The sequence below is a fragment of the Sciurus vulgaris genome (genome assembly GCF_902686455.1).
Source record: "Sciurus vulgaris genome assembly, chromosome: X".
Taxonomy (NCBI): domain Eukaryota; kingdom Metazoa; phylum Chordata; class Mammalia; order Rodentia; family Sciuridae; genus Sciurus; species Sciurus vulgaris.
Window position 1 is genome coordinate 20643639 of NC_136471.1, and position 18500 is coordinate 20662138.

General features: G+C 35.8%; 1 protein-coding gene across 15 annotated transcripts in view; it reads left to right on the forward strand.

Annotated features, from left to right (window-relative positions):
- Positions 1 to 18500, forward strand: part of MBNL3 (muscleblind like splicing regulator 3) — a 122359-nt gene that overhangs the window by 78780 nt on the left and 25079 nt on the right. For all 15 annotated transcript variants that reach the window (XM_079122680.1, XM_079122679.1, XM_079122681.1 and 12 more), the window contains one exon: positions 5306 to 5470. In XM_079122680.1, the coding sequence (XP_078978806.1) occupies positions 5306 to 5470 (165 nt within the window). The remainder of the gene's footprint in view (positions 1 to 5305; positions 5471 to 18500) is intronic.

The window sequence follows — 18500 nt, forward strand, 5'->3', positions numbered from 1 at the left end:
CAATTTATGCCAATGTTGACTCACTTTTAACTCTTTCCGGTTTTTCCTAGACTTTAATAGGTCTATGATGATTGCAGGAACCAGGCAACATAGTATCTATGATTTGTAATGTTCAAACCACTGTGACTCACTCTGAAAAGCCATGCCTATACACATAAGTATGTTACAGTGGGGCAACCTCATCAATAGGACTTTTCATTTAACACATGATGGTTAAAATGCAGTAACAATATATTCTCCATAGTACAAATTATCTGAGTGGTCTGTTTAACATTTAAGTTTTAACTCTTGATAGTCAGGCAGATTGGTAAGATTATGTCTTTGAAAAGATAATCCAGTTATAATTGTATTTGAGAGAGGGTATTTGGGATTTTTCCCCCTATATCTCCAAATTTATTTGAAGAAGCAAGTCATTCTGCCAACAGCTGTTTTTGTTAAGATACTGGGACTGACAAAGGGTAGTTTTCAGCTTTCCTAAGGTCCTTTTCTTATTTTGATGGATGGTAGAGCTTTCTCATGGACATAAAAAAAAGTACTTTTCACAGGCCTTTTCTACCACCAAGTGCATGGGAAGTCTTGTTATCTGACAGAATCTGACTCTCATAACTCCCAAGACTTAGGTGGGATTTGAATCACTACAGTGCTATTTTTCTCCATCAGTCAAAGGCTTTGTATTCATTTGTGAAAAGACTGAAGATTGGAAAAAGGCAATAGATTGAATTTGGGAGGTTTTACAAAATGCTCACAACTTTTTCCTTTGTCTGTTATCAACTTTTCCATGCAGATGTAGTTCAGAAATGTCATTGGCCATTTCTACCCCCCTGCTGTTTTTTTGGCTGCATTTTCAAAGACAGTGGGTGGGAAAAGGGAGCTAGAAGATTCATAGGTGAAGGAGCACTTATTTCAGCAGCGAACTGCTTTCCTATTGAATCACTGTGGTATTTTCTTAACTCAATAACATAATGAAAGACCAGATGAGAATGACATGTTTTAACATCAAAAGGAAATGGAAAAGGAGGGAAATTGAGGCGATCATAAATGAGCTTGCACACTCATCTCTTACGTTTCTTTAATTTTGTAGGTATGTAAGGGAAGGAGAGAGATTGTGTGTGTGCGCGCGCGCGTGTGTGTGTGTGTGTGTGAGAGAGAGAGAGAGAGAGAGAGACTGGTTTAAGATATCTTGACTAGCCTTAGCTGCTGTTTTTAGGATATAGGCTGTTCTACCAAAGGGTGGCAACAGTGACAGATGAAACACTTCTGAGTCCTTGATTGATTACATAATCTAATACTTTCCACTAATAAATGGCCTTTCTGACCTTTTGTGTCTAGATTGGAAGAAAGAGGGCTTAGGACACCATCTACTTAGCTAGGGAAAAGTAAGAGGTGATTTTTTTTTAAGACTCAAGATAGTTTCTGGGCTGTTATAGATCTAGTGTGGTGGGGTATCTTGTGACCCACTCGGAGAGCTTAGTTAGCTCAGAGAAATCATTGGAACTTTCCAGTCATAACTTTTCCAAAGTACACGTATAATGTGTGATTACATACTCTGTTGGGACAATCTCTGCCCCTTCCACACTTCATCCCATCCATACTTAATCTACCACAGACTTTATCCCCTGCAATGATGAAAAACAAGTGTTACCAAATATCAAAAGCAAAGCTTGTTCCCCACAAAATGCTATCTAGAGGAGGTTTATTATCACCAAGTGTTCTGCACATAGATATATTATCCTGAGTTCTAAAGACATTTTGAAAAACATGAGAGGCTTGGTTTTCTTTTGTAACATTGTATTCCACAGATAACATAGATATTAAATTACTTGGTCTCCTCATCTATTGTTTCCAAAGAAAATGCAGATTTTTTTATTGTATAAACTTTCTTTAACATAAACAGCAGTGTCTGGTAAGATGGTATTGCTATGCATTTGCATTGTTATAGAATTAAATTATGAATTCTGTCATTCAAAAATGATTGCTTTATAAATCAAGTAAAATCTCATAACTAAGATGAATATGTTTCTTTAAATCTCTTGCTGCCTCATATTCCAGACTTTAGTTTTATAGCTCAACTTGATGTAATTTTTAAGGCATGATTTTCTTTTTTCTATTTGCTTACCATTTTTGTTTTGTAAAAATGTTTTAAGTGAAAACTAAAGTTGCTGTATGTAAGGAACAGTGATATAAAAGCACAAAGGCATGTTCAATTTTTTATCTCTGGGTTAGCAGAAAATGTGCCAAAATGCTATACTCCCTTCCCATCTCCTTCTCTATCTGATTGCATTCATTATAAATGGTATTAAAACTCTAAATGCTCACAAATAATGAAACCCCAATTATTCTTTTTTTCTTTTTAAAAACTAATCTACTATTTGAAGTTCGTGATAAGAAAGATAGTCTTTACATAGGTTAGCGTGTGTGTTGCAGGAAGGTCAGAAATTGTATTGTGTGACCGTATGTACTAATTGTTTTAACAAGCTAACTGGGTGGCTTCGCAATCCTAAGGCAATCCTGCTCAGCAGCTGCCTGATTTCTTTTCTCACCACTGCTATGTGACTGCCCCAAAGCCTAGGGATTGGTGCAATGGCCCTGAATGTGCGTAAGCAGCAAGATGAAAGATAAGCAAAGGAGAAGGAAGGTCAGGAGTGAGGCATTTAGACCTGGTTGGGGGCAGTATCTTCAAATGCAGCTGCAGCTGGTGATGCAAAGGTCTGAGATTCAGAAGAGAGGTCAGAGGTAGAGATAGAGATTTAAGATCTGAACAGTTGCAGGGCTGGATGAAACTTTGGAGAAACTTTGGAACAACTTCATTTCTCCAGGGAATAGAGATGAGAAAAGGCAGCAAAGGATTTAGGCCTAAGCCTTAGGGAAATGTTTAATGTTGGGGTGTGGAAGGAGGAGGAGGAAGCCTGAAGTAAAGTATAAACTAGCATGCCTGGTGGTGAAAGTCACTCAGTGCCATACCTCCTCCAGGCTGTGAATTTTAAGCCAGATAACCTCAGTTATGTGGGTGGAGGGTGGAAGATGTATACACTAAAATCCTGTGACTGTCTTTGCCTTGCTTCAAGATGTGGTAGATGTAAAACAAAGCTAATGGCCTACCTTGAAACACATTCATGGTGGAAAAAATCCTTTATTGTCATTTTTTAGCACATATGAGGATTTCCGTATAGTTCTTACATGTGCTGAAATTATATAGCTATTCCTAGTCTCCTTGTAAGAATTCAGGAGGATTAGGTTAATATCATTCTCAATTCTTACAACCTATAAATTCTTTTTTTCCCAGGATTTGCAGAGGAATATAAAGGCACATTGAAGTGAAATTATTATTAGATTTTGGAAATCATTTAAATTTGCTTATATCTAAATTGATCAATGGGAGAAACAAAATGACATTCACCACAGAAAGCAATAGTGTACCCTTTCGTTTCTGGCACTAAATTTAAGTTATATTCCGCTTCTTTCCAGGGAGGTAAACAATAGAGCCACCTGGTCACAGCCATCTAATATGGTTAATGGGTGCATTGGGATAGAAGAATCACTTCTAATGTTCCATAGCACAGTAGGGTGACTGTGATTGACAACGATTAATTGTATATTTCAAAAATAGCTAAATAGAGAGGATTTTTAATGTTCCCAGCACAAAAAAAGATTAATGTTTAAGGTGATTGACCAATTACTCCAATCTGATCATTGCACATTGTATACATGTATTGAAATATCACACCGTACTCCATAAATGTGTGTGATTTCTTTGTGCAATTTAAAATTTAAAGTTTAAAATGTTTTTAAACAGATGAGAAAGTAAAATAAATTCCATGCATGTATGATGATGTGAAAATGAACCCAACTGTTATGTACAACTATAATGCACTAATAAATTCCTTTGCTGAAATTCTTTGAAAATAAAATGAATGAGAAACCCCCTTCAAAAAAGAGTAGTTGCAATGCATTTGAGTTTGCATTACATACAACTCTTTAAAAGTTTTGAAGAACACACCTTGATTCCAGTGAAATTATAGGAATGTTTCATTGCAAGATAAATAAACATGGAGAAGTGATTGCCTAAACTACTTAAACATCATAAATAAGAAAAAGTGCATAGCATGTGTTGAATGAAAAACACTTGGTAAAATAACTCGTTTCTCTCCTGGGAATTCAGGTGACCTAGCAACTTGCACTCTTGGGTCCAAAAAAAAAATTGTCTTTTTCTCTCTCTCCTTCTTCCTCCCCAATATCCTCATGCACTGGAAAGAATCTTAGTATCTGTAGGAAAAAGAATTTCTTGCAGTTGTGTTTGCCATAAAAGGATTATAGTGAACCTAGTAATCCAAATGAGATAATTATTAGCTGCTTCATGTAGTTCTCATGAGTTGAACACACAATGGGTCACATGATAATGTGATAAACAGCAAGTCCAGTGACATTCTTTGCTACCACATAGTAAACACCATAATCAGCAGCCATGTCAGCATTTAGGTGACACCAAAGGCATGTTGGATTCTGTGGAACGGAAGTATTATCCTATCTTGAAAGTGTTTAAACCATCAATAAAACATCCAAATAGCTGAGAATCTAAAATATACTTTGGGCTCAATTATCTAAGTAGTGTAAGGTCTTTGCTTCTAGAACCTAAAGAACAACTTGGCTGCCAGGTATGAAGATTTATTCTTTGATTAACTGAACGTCAACGGGTTTCATGATGTTTTTCACATTGTGGATTTGGGAAAAGAGCTTTGAAGCCTAGATTACCCCCAAATAATGGAGTCCAAAATTTATGTATCTATGTGTGAATGATTATTAAACATTTCCCTGAATTTTCTTGATTACCTATACATTCGGATCCAAATCCCAAGTCCTCTTTAAACACACATGATTTGCCAACTCATGTTGAATGATTTTTATTTAAATTTGTAATTTGTATTTAAATTTTATGATATACTATTCACAATGTTTTATGTTCTAAATATAATTTCACGCATATCAAATAAAGCAGGGTGGCTAAGAGAAGGAGTTCTGGAATCAGACTAGCTGGGTTTTAGTTCTAGTTTTATCACATTTTAGGTGTATATCCGTAGGCAAGTCACTTAGCCTATCTGAGTCTCAGTTTCCTGGCCTAGAAGATGAAGATTATAAAAGAATCAGCTTTACAATGTTGGTGTGAAGATGAAATAAGTTAATTCATGAAAAACACTTATGAAAGTTTTTGGTACATGATAAGAGCTTAATAAATAAACTCTTATTTCCTCAACCATGTAAGATTGTTAGAAATACTAAATGAAAACTTTGTCTAATTCTTCACTGTTAGGGTCGGTGTACTCGAGAGAACTGCAAGTACCTTCACCCTCCTCCACATTTAAAAACGCAGCTGGAGATTAATGGACGTAACAATCTGATTCAACAGAAGACAGCAGCAGCCATGTTCGCCCAGCAGATGCAGCTTATGCTCCAAAATGCTCAAATGTCATCACTTGTAAGTCACAGCTGTCTTTGAAAGTGGCCAATGCATATTTTGTGTTTTGTGGTGCTGTGGGCCAGACCCAGGGCTTCACACACACTAAGCAAGTGTGTCACTATTGAGCAACATCCCCAGCTCCATGTACTTTATTTGAACCATACATATCTACATTGGAATAACCTTGTGGGACCTTTGGGAAGCTAGTTATTACAGGATTTAGGACACAGCTCATGTTAATTGACACTTCTGAGCTGTGCATGTGAAGGGAACAGTCAGGTGTGTTGGATTGAAGACCAGGTTGCATTTATGCATGAGTTGAATTTGTAGAATATTAATAAAGACGGACGTGCATTTTAAAATGAAGAGAAAGATTGATTATTATTACATGAAAATCTTTGAATTTAGGATATTAATTAAAACAAAATTCTCTGTTCTTTGATAGTTTCATTGTTGTTTTTAAAAAACTTTTTATTTTAAAGTAATTTTGGATTTATTGGAAGAATTTCAAAAGCAGTCCAGAGAATGCCTGTATTACCCCTCACCCAGTTTCCCCAATGTTTTATTTTGTGTTGGGGGTTTTGTTTTTTTCTGTTTATTACAGGGCTGGGATTGAAATCAGGGTTTTGAACATGCTAGGTAAGTGCTCTACCACTGAGCCACACCCCCAGATTTCCCCTGCTGTTAATATCTTATAGTACCATAGTAGATTTATCAGAACCAAGAATTTGACATTCCTATATTACTATTAACTAAACTTCTGGCTTTATTCACACTTCTCTAGGTTTTCCAGTAACGTTCCCTTTCTATTCAGGTGTCCTAGTGCATTTGTTTGGATTCTGTTTCCCCTCTGATCTGTGACCATTGCTCATTTGTTTCCTATTTCCAAAGACCTTAACATTCTTGAGGAATACTAACGAGTTATTCAATGGTGGTTTCTACTTCTTAACCTAGCTACAGATTTTCCCTCTGCAAAAATTAGTAAGATTATGATGTCCTTCTAGTCAAGTATCTAGTAATTTTGTAAATTAGTGAGTTTAAATGGATTGTATAGAAAGTAATTAAGCTATATCTGATCATATTGTCCTATTGAGAATTTATCTTGTTCTGATACCTTCAAATGTAATGCTGAATTTTGACCTGACACTTCTCAGGGGGAATTAAAAACTGTCTCCTTTCTGCTACAGTTCTTCAGTTCTAAAATTTAGAATTCCAATTCCAATTCCAGCTAGCCTACTTTTTAAAAATTAACAAGATAAACTTGAAAGAGCTGTTACTACCATTTGTTACCCATTCCATCAGTGACTATATGATAAACACTGAAAACCAAAAGATGTATGTGTTATTTAGATGAAATAATAAAGTGGGAATAGGATAATCTGCTGTCAGTAAAGCCTCATTAAAAAGTTTGTTCTCAGAATTCAAGAAAATCTGAGTTAATATAGCACCCTTGAACTATCATGTCTGTATACATAAGTGCAAAAACAGGTGAGAGGGGCATTGATGTTTTGCACCATGATATTCTTTTTCCAGAATGTCTAGACAGATTTAGGTAAACTAAATATATTTCATGTCCTATACCATTAGTTTGCCAAAAATATTTGCCTTGGAACTCAGTGCTGATTAATTATGTTGATAAATTAGTTCTCAAATCACCAGTAGGCTTGTCAGAGCTCCTCTTTGACCTTCAGTAATACTTTTCATGGTCAACTCCTTACTGAAACTCTTCCCTGGGCTTTCACACACTGAAGTTCCTCCCTGGATCTAAAGGAGTAGGGAAGACAAAGACTCCTAGATATGAACAAAACAGAAGTGAATATGCCTGGTGAGTCCAGAAAATGTGGAATGAACCAGAGGAGCTTTTACTTTTTTCCCATTTTATAGAGGTATAATTAAAAATAAAAGTATATATATTTAAGATGTACAATGTAGATATGATATCTGTATAGTTTATTAAATGAGACAACATGGATTAGCTTGGAGAACATTGTGCTAAGTAGAGTAGGCCAGATAGAGAAAGAAATACTGCCTGATCTCACTTGTATGTGGAATCTTGAAAAAAATTGAACTCACAGGCACATAGTACAGAAGAGTGGGTCCTAGGGCTTAGAATGGGGATTATGGGAATGTTGGTCAAAAGTGACTATGACAAAGGAACATTTATTTAACTCATCATTACTACCCTCAACCTCTTATGGTATGTCGCATTTTCAAAATGAGCAAGGATTGGGAGCAAGACTTTATTATCAAACAGCTGAGCCTAGCATGTCTCAGTGTTAGAGCAAATCTCTTTTCAAAGTTTAGGGGCTAGTTCAGGGAACCAAATGACCTGCTTCAGGGAATCAGAGAGCAAGTTGCAGGGTAAAGCAGGGATAACTATGTGCCTTCCATTCAGCTTCTGCCAGAGTCTCTCCATTCAGAGTCTCAGTCCTTCTTGCATTATCAATCATGGGATCACATTGGAGGAGTAGGGAGTGACATTTTTAGAATCTAATAAGAAATTCACTAAGTTTTCTAACCTCGTTATTTGTGCTTTCTAATTTGGTTGTACATTATTTCTATAATAGAATATATTTCTTTTGTTTTTTTTTTCTTCATCAAGGGTAATTTCAGATTTTGGACTACAAATGATGAGTGATATGACTCACAGAGGTACAATTTATTTTATGGCATGTCACAAGATGCAAGTCATTACTTAGAAGACCCCAGGGAACAATTATAAGTTACTTTTCTACCTCATAGATTATTTAATGATAGCTGTTGTGATGTGATAAACTGAAAAGAGATTAATTTCTGCAGTTACTATGTGTACAAAAAAATCTAAGCTGCCTCATAGATGTTCTGTAATTGAGCTAGTGTGAACAATTTTAAGTGGCATTTACCAGTCCAATCTGAAAGAAATCTTTTCATTATGGGTACTGATCCTGATATTATTACAGAAGTAATATATAATTTTACTTAATTTCCCTGGTACCTACTGTCCCCCAAACAACTCTCACTCTCTTAATCACAATTACCAATAATTGGATACTTGTCCCTAGAATGTCAAGCTTTTGTTTAAAATATTTCTAGTCCTTGTATTTATATGATTGCCTAGTACAACCCATTTATATCACTGACTTGAACTTCAGGTCTTTCCACAAAGCATACTTTGATCTGTTTCTGGGATACCAGAAGAGCACATCTGCCTTTGCAAGATTGAATACGGTTTGCGTATTATAAGCCCCTAGATAAAGGGAATGTCAACCTAAATGGGATGGTAGCTAGAGAACAGATTCTGTTCAGTGTGACTGAACAATGAATAAAAGCCACACCTAGTCGATTTGGACGGAATGCTTGCTGCAGCAGGCAAGTTTGTTCACTGTATTTAACAGGTCTGCATTGACATTTGCTAGTATAAAATTCCACCCCTGAAAGCTTTTTGTTGGTTTTATTAGAAGTTTAGTAAGTGAAACAAAGGATGTGACTCCCTGATATTTTTCAGTGCAATTTAAGAGATTGTGATGCTCAAAGAAAAAAAAATATGAGTTTAAAAACTCCCCTTTGCATAATCAGAAGGCAAACCTGAGCATTGTTGAAGAATGTTAGGAAAAGTAGACACACTGGATTACTCTCAAGCAAAACTAAAATTGTGAAATTTCAGTTTCACAATTAGGAATTTTAGTCATTGGAAGGAAGGATTCTCACTACTGAATTTGATGTGTGTCTGTGTGTACATATATATTTATATTTCCACATGTATATAAAATAGATATGATGCAATAAGGTTATTAGAATATTTTAGTTAGACATTTTGCATATCTAGACCTTTCCATATCTGGAAAGTTCCTTTAGTTTCTTTCTCTGAATGTGATTCATAGGGAAACTGATCCTGACACATAGGTGAACTTGACCCAGGAGCGTATATTCACCTGATGATTTATATAGAGGGTGTAGTTCAGCACATTTGATGTTTCATTAATGTGTGCCAACTCATCTGATTCTGCAATTTTCATGATTTCCTAAGGCCAAGTTATGAAGTCCATGCCATAAAGGCTATAAACAAAGGTTTCATTCCCTGATTTTTCTTTATCTTCTATTGAATCATTTGTTGTCTTTCTGAACCCCTGCCTCCCTTTTTACATCATTTTTAATTTCTATCTACCAAATATATTTCTCAGAAATAGGATTATATATTTACATTAATATAGTAAGGAATGAAAGTGATACAATACTTCAGAACCAAAAGAAATAAAAACAGGAAGTTCAAGTAGATAGAAGGAAGGGACACATACTAATTAATTACATAATAATAAATATTATTTTCAGATTCCAAGGTCTTCAATGTTTTTCTTCTTTGCTAAAATAAGAGCTAGAAGGTATCATATTATTCTGTGAAACTTTGGACTAGAATAGTGTGACAGGACTGGAAATAAAATTGGAAATTTTTTTTTTACTTTTTCATTTTCAAAAGTAAGTAAATAATTTAGGAGTTGAAGACAAGAGGATAATCTCCTTCCCTTACCAAGATATGTTCTACAGTTGCCCAATTTGTATTAGAGTTACAATTTTTCTAGTTTATATAAACTCACTTTATCCACTGACATATTTATGTTATAAAGAGTAGTTATTGCCCTGGTTCTTTTATTAAATTTTACTATGAAAAGGGTGGGCCAGACATTTTGTAGATTTAATGGAAAAGGAAACCATGTCTATTGCTCCAGAACAACTCAGTCCTAAAACAGGAGGACTGGCCCCAAGGAACTAAGAAGTCAAAGAAAGATGCAGACAAATCTAGGATTGCACAGAGTGCAGTAGGACATAATGACAAAAGCGTAGTCCTAGGCAACAAGGAGATGAACTGGATCCCTACAATTTGGGTCACAAGGAAGTTCATACATATTGGTGAGGACCAAAATGACCTTGTCCTAGCCAGAATGTACCTGGTTTATCTTAGATTAACATAAAAGAGTCAAGCATATTTCTGGCGCCAGGGTCTGGTCGTAAAGCTCCATATGCCACTCTGATGTTTTTGTCTATTTATAGTTTGCTGGGAAACTCTTGAGGAAAAACTGACCCCTAGACACAGGGGCAGTCATGGTGGTCATAATTCAGCATGGCTGCAGTCGTATCAGACTGAATCCACACATCCATATTCCAGATTGCTAGTCTCCTCATCAGGACAGAAATACAGTATATATTAATGAAGGTTCTATAGCAGACTTTTCCATTTACCTATTCACAGAATAATAAATTAAAGCTATTTATTTTTCCATCTCAATGTAGTGACATTGTTTTATAAAGTGATTTTTGCAGAATATTTAAGGCAGTAAAAGGAGGCATTATGCAGAATTAAAGTTAATGTGCTCTTAATATAATTATGATTGTCATTATCATGTTAATTCCACATTGACTGAGGTTGACCAAATCATATCCCAGGAGTGCTTGGAGTGCTACTATGTTATGAGCCCAAAATTTCATATGGATATTACTACATTTTCTGAAAGATTTTACTTTTAAAGAGAGCAGCTAAAGCTCATGTTTTTAATTGTTCAACACACATTGTTCCAGAAGTGGAGTTACCTTACCTTGGGCTAGTGAAGGTTTGGGGCCCCTCATTTGCTTGGTGTCCTTCCAAGAGTAATGTCTTTTGAAGATGTTCATAAAATTTGCAAAAAGTTATTTGCATGTTCTAAGTGCTAAGAGCTCTTTCTCCCACCCAGTGGTCTAAGCTTCAGGCCCTGCAGATTCCAGATTCATTCCTAATTTCAATTACTGATCCACCATGGTTATTCATTACTCAGGTCCTTTCCTGTTACTGTTTATGTCACAGCTTAAAGTTCCTTTTATATTAAAATAAAACCACTAGAAGTGGGTGTGCTGCCTTGCCCTAACTCTGTTAAGAGGAAGTATAAAATCTGTTTGTTTCAAAAGTTAAGTGAAAATGCTACAGTTTCACAACCAAACAGAGAGTACTTGTACATGATATCTTTTACAGTGCTCAGTTCCTTCAATGGTAACAAATCTCAACATTCTCCCTTTATCCTCCCTTACATATCCCCATGGGATAAATTAAACATAATCTCCTCTTGGCCGACTTTGTGTCCTCCTCCTCTGGGACTGGTTAGCTCAGTTGGTTAGAGCCTGGTACTAATGAGACCATGTGGGCCTGTTAGCTTCACTGTTCATGGTCAAGTCTAAGCTACCAGCTACCTCAAAATTGCTTGCTGGTGATCACAAGTTAGATGAAAGCTGGGAATTTGGAGGGCTTTGTGAAAATCTTTCTCTCTGAAGGAGGATAAAGAAAACGTCAACAAATAAAGCCAATGCTTGATAATCTAATCTATACAGAATGATTTCTTTCCCTTATCAAAACCATCCTCTTGCATCAGTGGATATGGTTTAGCAGTTGTCACTAGGAGGGCCACCAGGAGACCTAGTGTAAAAACTTGTGATTGCCCCATTACCTGATAATCTTAAAAGTAGTCCCCTAACATTGTTAAATTGCTTTCATAGGCTTTAAGTATATATTCAATAGTAATTTGTTTTTGAGAAAAGGGAAAAAGAAGGTTTATTGCTTTGTTAGCAAAGGAGAAGCACAGGGGACTCCTGTCTCAGAGGCTGTGATTCTGACCCTCAAAGGGAGCAGGGGGCTTTAAAGAGGTGATTCAAAGGTAAATTTCATGTGTTCTCTGTTGAAGTTGTGATTCACTCATTAATTTGGGAGACAGTCATTTCTTAGATCTTCTGGTGTCATCCCCAAGGTCTGAGTTACTTGGTTCCTATGGTAGGTGTGTGCTTAAGGCCAGATAACTCTGCCTAGGATGGGGAAGAAAGATGATTCTGTTTCCACTGAGATTAGGAAGGGGAATAGATTAGGGAGGAGGAGATTCTTTTAAAAATAAGCCACAGTTGCAGAGCAGCAAGGGCTATATTCAAAGCATAAAGTGGACCCAGTTATGTTCCATTTCTTTGGAAAAATGGGTGAGGACATCTCCAATCTGCTTCCTGCTGAGAGAGACTGACCTTAGGGGAAGTGACCCAAAGTCCTTGTCCTCTATCAGGTGGAGCGTGGATAGTTAAGGGTATTCACCATCAGAGCAGTTAAGATGTCCACAGTGGCAGATGGCAGGTAACTGGACAAGGCATACATAGGGCAGGGATCATGCTAAAACAATAATAAGACAGCAAAGCATTACTTTTTTAAACAATTAGCACAAAAGCAATTACTATTTCAACCAGTCTATGAAAACCATGAAGATGGTAACTCATAATTGTATCAGTGAAAAACAGATGAATTTATCAATGTAGGAGGTTAAGAAGATTTGTAGGTCTATGAGCTTAGACTCAAATTGACTCAGGACAAATTTGGGACTCTCAAGTCCTTTGTGATCATTATTCTTAGGCACTCCTACATAAGAACCCTTCCTCTATAGCCTCCAGTTTTACTTACTTTTGGCAGAGCTGACACAAGTGTACATCTTAAGTTACGTTTAAAAAACACACATTGTTTTTCCTTTTAAATGTCCACGTAGGATTTTGCTTAAGCTATATTCTCCTACCGGGTGTTTAAGACAAGTTGTTCAAAACTGACCTTGTACCTATCTATTCTTAAGAGTCAGCTGAGATTCCTGAGAGATCACTCTTGTGGACTTGTGCAAAGTCTCTTGACTCCTTTAGCTTTCATCTACCAGTGGTGCCATCTACTGCGATGGGTCAGGGTCTTGCTGACCATATGTGACTTCTCTTGGAAGCATCAGGGACATTTCCCTCTCCAATGACCCTCCTCTTTGCAGAATGTGCACTGGTTGGCTTCCTGTTTTCTATGGTCCTCTCAGTCCCCCTAATCAGTGGATCTGGTGACTTATTAGAGTTGCAGGGCTCAGAGAGGGGTCCTGTAATTTTCTTGGTCCTGGTAACAGAGGGCAAGAGTTAAATTATTGACTGCTTTTTCCTTGGTCCTTTTACTTCTTTGACTTTAGTGTCCAACGTTTTTATTTGAAACAACCAGCAGGCCAGTTTCACCAGTCTTAAAGTGGGAGTAATATCTCCCACTCCAATATCTATAATTTTACAGTCACTCCTTCCATTTAATTGGGTCGGTATTAGTACTGGAATTCAGCCTTCTATCCTGTCTGTCCTGTAGGGAGTGGCTTATTATCTCAAATTAGCTCAGGTTGTTTTATCAGAAGCAGTACCTTTGCAAAACATTAACAAACAACATTTATAAAGCTTGTAAGAAAAATCCAAAATGAAATTAATGTGGCAAAACATATTCAGTTTGTGTAATAGCTATGAACCAAGAAACATGATTTTTATCATCTTAAACCTTTACTTAATTATGTATTATATGCTGTTCATTTTGAGATCAGAGTAATCTTTACAATAAAATTCAATCTTTTGAACATGATTTTAAATGAGTTTAAGTCTAGACTATGTTGGTGCCATTCTAGCATGGAGTAAGGTGAGAGGCAGAGCCTTATCTCAGGTAATTTAAACCCTTCTTTACATAGTCTTTTTGAACTATTCCATGAATACCAGTCACATTAGCAATTCACTAGTATCCAGGATTTGTAATAAGAAGTTATATATTTTACCGCATGATCTTGATCATATGGAATCTGCCAAAGCTACTCATGTAGAACTAGAAAATATTGATAGTGGTTACCACAGACTGCAGAGGGAAAGGGTAGGAGGGATGAGGAGAGAAGTTAGTCAATGGGTACAAACTTAAAATTAGGAGGAATAAGTTCTGGTGTTCCATCACACAGTATGGTGACCATAGTTAACAATAATGTAATGTATATTTCAGAATAGCTACTAGAGTTCTCCCCACAAAGAAATAATGATTTTCATTATTATAATGATGGATTTATTAATTACCCTGATTTGATTATTGCATAATATATACAAGTGTATATATATATACACATACATATATGCATATCACTGCATAACATACATATATATATGTGTGTGAATGTATTATAAAATACCCCATGCTTTTCATACTGTTTGATCTAACATTTCCCATTTTTATCAAAAGATTGTTTGAGAGTGGCCATCTGCCAAAAGTATACCTCAGGAAAGAGAGAGAGCTAATGTACATTCCATCTCTCTGACACTGCTTTTGAAACTACTTTTGTTTTGGTTTTCTTGTTTTGCACTGTGATATTCGAATTGGATTTTTATTTTGTAAACCACAAATTAATCTCAATGTAGTTACAATATATTAGGAATCCCTTTTCATTCAATTCAGTGAACATGTATTGAGCATATACTCTGTACTGGACATTAAATGGATGGGAGGTGGATAAAAACAGTAAACACAAAACAGGCTCTACCCTCTACAATTTTATGATCTAATAATAATGAGGTGTTTAATTAGTATTTTTCTAATCCTCTTAACTTTTTATTTGTATCTGATCCCCCATGTTCTTATAGCTCTGGGCTTTTCTTTTTCCTTTTTTTTTTTTTTTTAACCTTTATTTTATTTATGTGGTGCTGAGGATCGAACCCAGTTCCTCATGCATGCAAGGCAAGCACTCTACCACTAAGCTACAGCCCTACCCCTCTGGAATTTTCTTTATTTCATATCAGAGCTATCTTTCAAATAGCCATATATGATTTTGTTGTAGTTTCCGTTGTTTTGGTGATGATGTTTGTCTAACCTCTGACAATTTTAACTTATATCTCCCATTTATCCTGGATTGTACTGACATGTTTATAAATAGTGTCCACGTTTCCTGTGGGTTCCTTACTCTACTCAGTTCTTCCTATTTCCCCCGACAAAACCCACATTTTGTTTTATACTATTTGTTAACAACCTAATTTTTAAATTATTTTTGTAAGCATTTTTGGTGCTGGAGATGGAACCCAGGGGCTTCATGCATGTGAGGGGTGCGCCCAACCACTAGCCTACAACTTGATTTAAAAAACTATCAAGATATGAGTGATACATCAAAAAAGCTATATATATTCATTATAGGCAATTTGATGAGCTTGGAGAAGAGCATATATTTGTGAAATCATCATCACAATCCATGCCACAAATTTGATTTTTAAAGTAGTTTTTCTTTCCTACATGGTGGTCATTAACAAATCATTTTTAGATCAAGTCCTATTTACTCCTCAAAACAGTCAAAATTGCTTTGCTTATGAGGTCTCAAAATTTTCTGCCTAAGGAAGAATTATTTTGCCTTCTTCCTATGGTGATCTGTGTGTAGGTAGTTAATTATAATCCCTAGTGTTCTGTCATAGCTTTTCCTCTCACCAAATAAGGGTAGATCAGAACCATGGTTTGTGCTCTTTTTTATGCTGTTCTTCATACCTCTTATACCCACAACAATCTATTGATCTTTCATCTATCTGCCTACCTTTAATGTTTCCTCTTACTTGAAGACATCTGTGATTATTAAAGTCAGAACAGCCAGTTCTAGGTGAGGACAATTATTACACTTTAGACCCTTGAACTTTTTTCTACTCTCTCTAGGGCCACAGTGACTTACTATTCATTAACAGGCATGATTAGTACATAAATGCCACTATCAATTTGCATCCGTTTATAAAGCTGACTCTCAATTATTAAGGGACTAGTTAACCAACCTAGAGATTATGTGGGACTGCTGTAGCCTGCCTTTTAGCTACTTTGGTCCTCAAAGACCATCACTCAAAGATCATGGAAATGACCAAGTAAAAACTGTGAGAAAAAAAAGATTACTCAGTTGTGCTGCATATGAACAGTTGGAAAAGTCTGATAGAAACTAAAGTTACGCATTTCAATGTGCTTTAAAATTATCAAAGGATAAAAATAAACCTTATGATGTTTAAAGAGGCTTGCTCCTTTTTATAATATATAAATGCTTGTGAATGTACAGTAAAAGGAAGGTATTATGAGCGCTAGTAAAATTTAAGAGTGCTATTTTTATGGTATTAAAATCAAGTCAACAAATTGTTACCAAATGTTTATCCTTCCATAAAAGAAAATGTTTGGTCATCCACCTCTAGATAGGAGCTCAGAGAAGGAAGGTTCAATTATTCCATGGACTTCAGTACAGGATGCCATTTAAGGGACTTAAAGTATTTTGCATTCATCTATCAATAATTGTTACTGATCTCAGATATTATTGAGGTAGCGGGGCAAATAGGTCTATACTGTTAGGAAGACACAAAGATCAATTTATCATAAATGCAGAGTTTTCATATCTTTATGCTAGCTTGAGGAATAATCTGTTTTAAGTTATAAGTTAGTGTCCCTAATATGTGTGTAAATTGAACATATTTTTGAAGGCATAGTTTTTTCATTTTTTTTTAAATTTTAATTGACACATAATATTTGTACATATTTATGAGATTCAGTACAATAATGCAATTTATGCCTAGAATTATAATGATGAAATCAGTGTAAATTAGCATTTCCTTCTCAAACATTTATCATTTCTATACATTAGGAACCTTCAAACTCTTCTAGTTATTTTGACAAATATCATAAATTGTTGCAGACCATAGTTACTCAGATTATTAGATCAAGGAGATACCTACACTTCCATGTTTATTGCAACAGTAGTCACAAAAGCCAAGATATGGAATCAACCAAGGTGTCCATCAATACATAAGTGGATAAAGAAGCTTAGTATTTCTCTGAATTATTTTATAATTCAAAGGAGCTACACAACACATTAAGATGAATATGCAGTGACTCCTAAAATTTTACCTTTATAGGATTCCAACTACTCTTTTCCCATTGTCAATCACTGAGTAGTAATCTGTAAACAGTTGAGAACCTTATTCAGTAACTGCTTAAAAGAATGTTTGTGAATACCTTAATAGTAGTTTTTAAAACAAACTTCTTCAACTTGTAGAATCTTGCCAAAGATATTAAACTTTCCCATCAATTTACATATAATTGATGCTTTACTCTAGAAATTGTAGTATTTTATATTTTGGAATCCTCTAGAACCAAATACTGTAAACTTTTCTATAAATGACAAGATAGTAAATATTTTAGGCTCTATGAAGCAAGAAGATATTAAATAGGTATTGCAGAAAGGTTGGTCCTTGTTCCTGATGCTAATCCAATAACAAGGACACAGTTTGAGAAAAAAGGGGGAAAAAAAGGTTTATTGCTTTGCTAGCAAAGGAGAAGCACAGGGGACTCCTGTCCTAAAGACTCATTCTACCCATCAGCAGGAACAGAGGAGCTTTTAAAGAGGTGACTCAAGGCTACGTTCTATGTGTTCTCAGTTGGAGTTGTAATTCACTTAATTTGGGAGATAGTTATTTCTAAGATCTTCTGGTATCATCCCCAAAGTGTGGATCACTGCCTTCCTATGGTGGGTATGTACTCAAGGACAGATAACTCTGCCTAGGATGGAGAAGAAAGGTGATCCTGTTTCCCCTGAGATTCAATAGGGGGAGAGATTAGGAAGGAGCAGGGAGAGAGGAACAGAAAGAAACATGTCCCTTTAAAAAATAGTTGAAGTGGCAGAGCAGCAAAGGTTATATTCAAAGCATAAACTGAACCACTGTTATAGATACCTATATGACAAGAGAAAATATCTCCAATTTCTTATAATATAGGTTTACTGATGAGCACATCTTCATCTGTGGATAGACATTAAAATAAGAGTTTCATGTAATTCTCATGTGTTACTAAATATTATTATTCGTTTAATTTTTTCAACCATGAAAAACTATAAAAACCAGGTTGCTGACCATACAAAAAACAGGGGCAGCCTGGATTTGGTCCAAGGGTCCTAATTTGTGGATCCTCATTCGAGAGCATTTAGCTTCTTAACCAGTGCGTAACTGCACTAGGGGTATCATGGGGGCCTTGAACTTCCTGAGATCATGTGAACTATTTTGTGTATACTTGAGTTTTTTCTGTGGATAGGGTTTGGAGCTTTAATCTGACTCTTAGAGAAATCCCAGACTAGAAAAGGATTAGGAGAAACTGTGCTGAAGACATTTCATTAATTTTTAGGAGGCATTTCCTGAGTGCCTCATAGTTCCTAAGCACTGTGCTTGGCACCAGGAACTCACAGGAATTCCTATCACAGGAGGTGATATG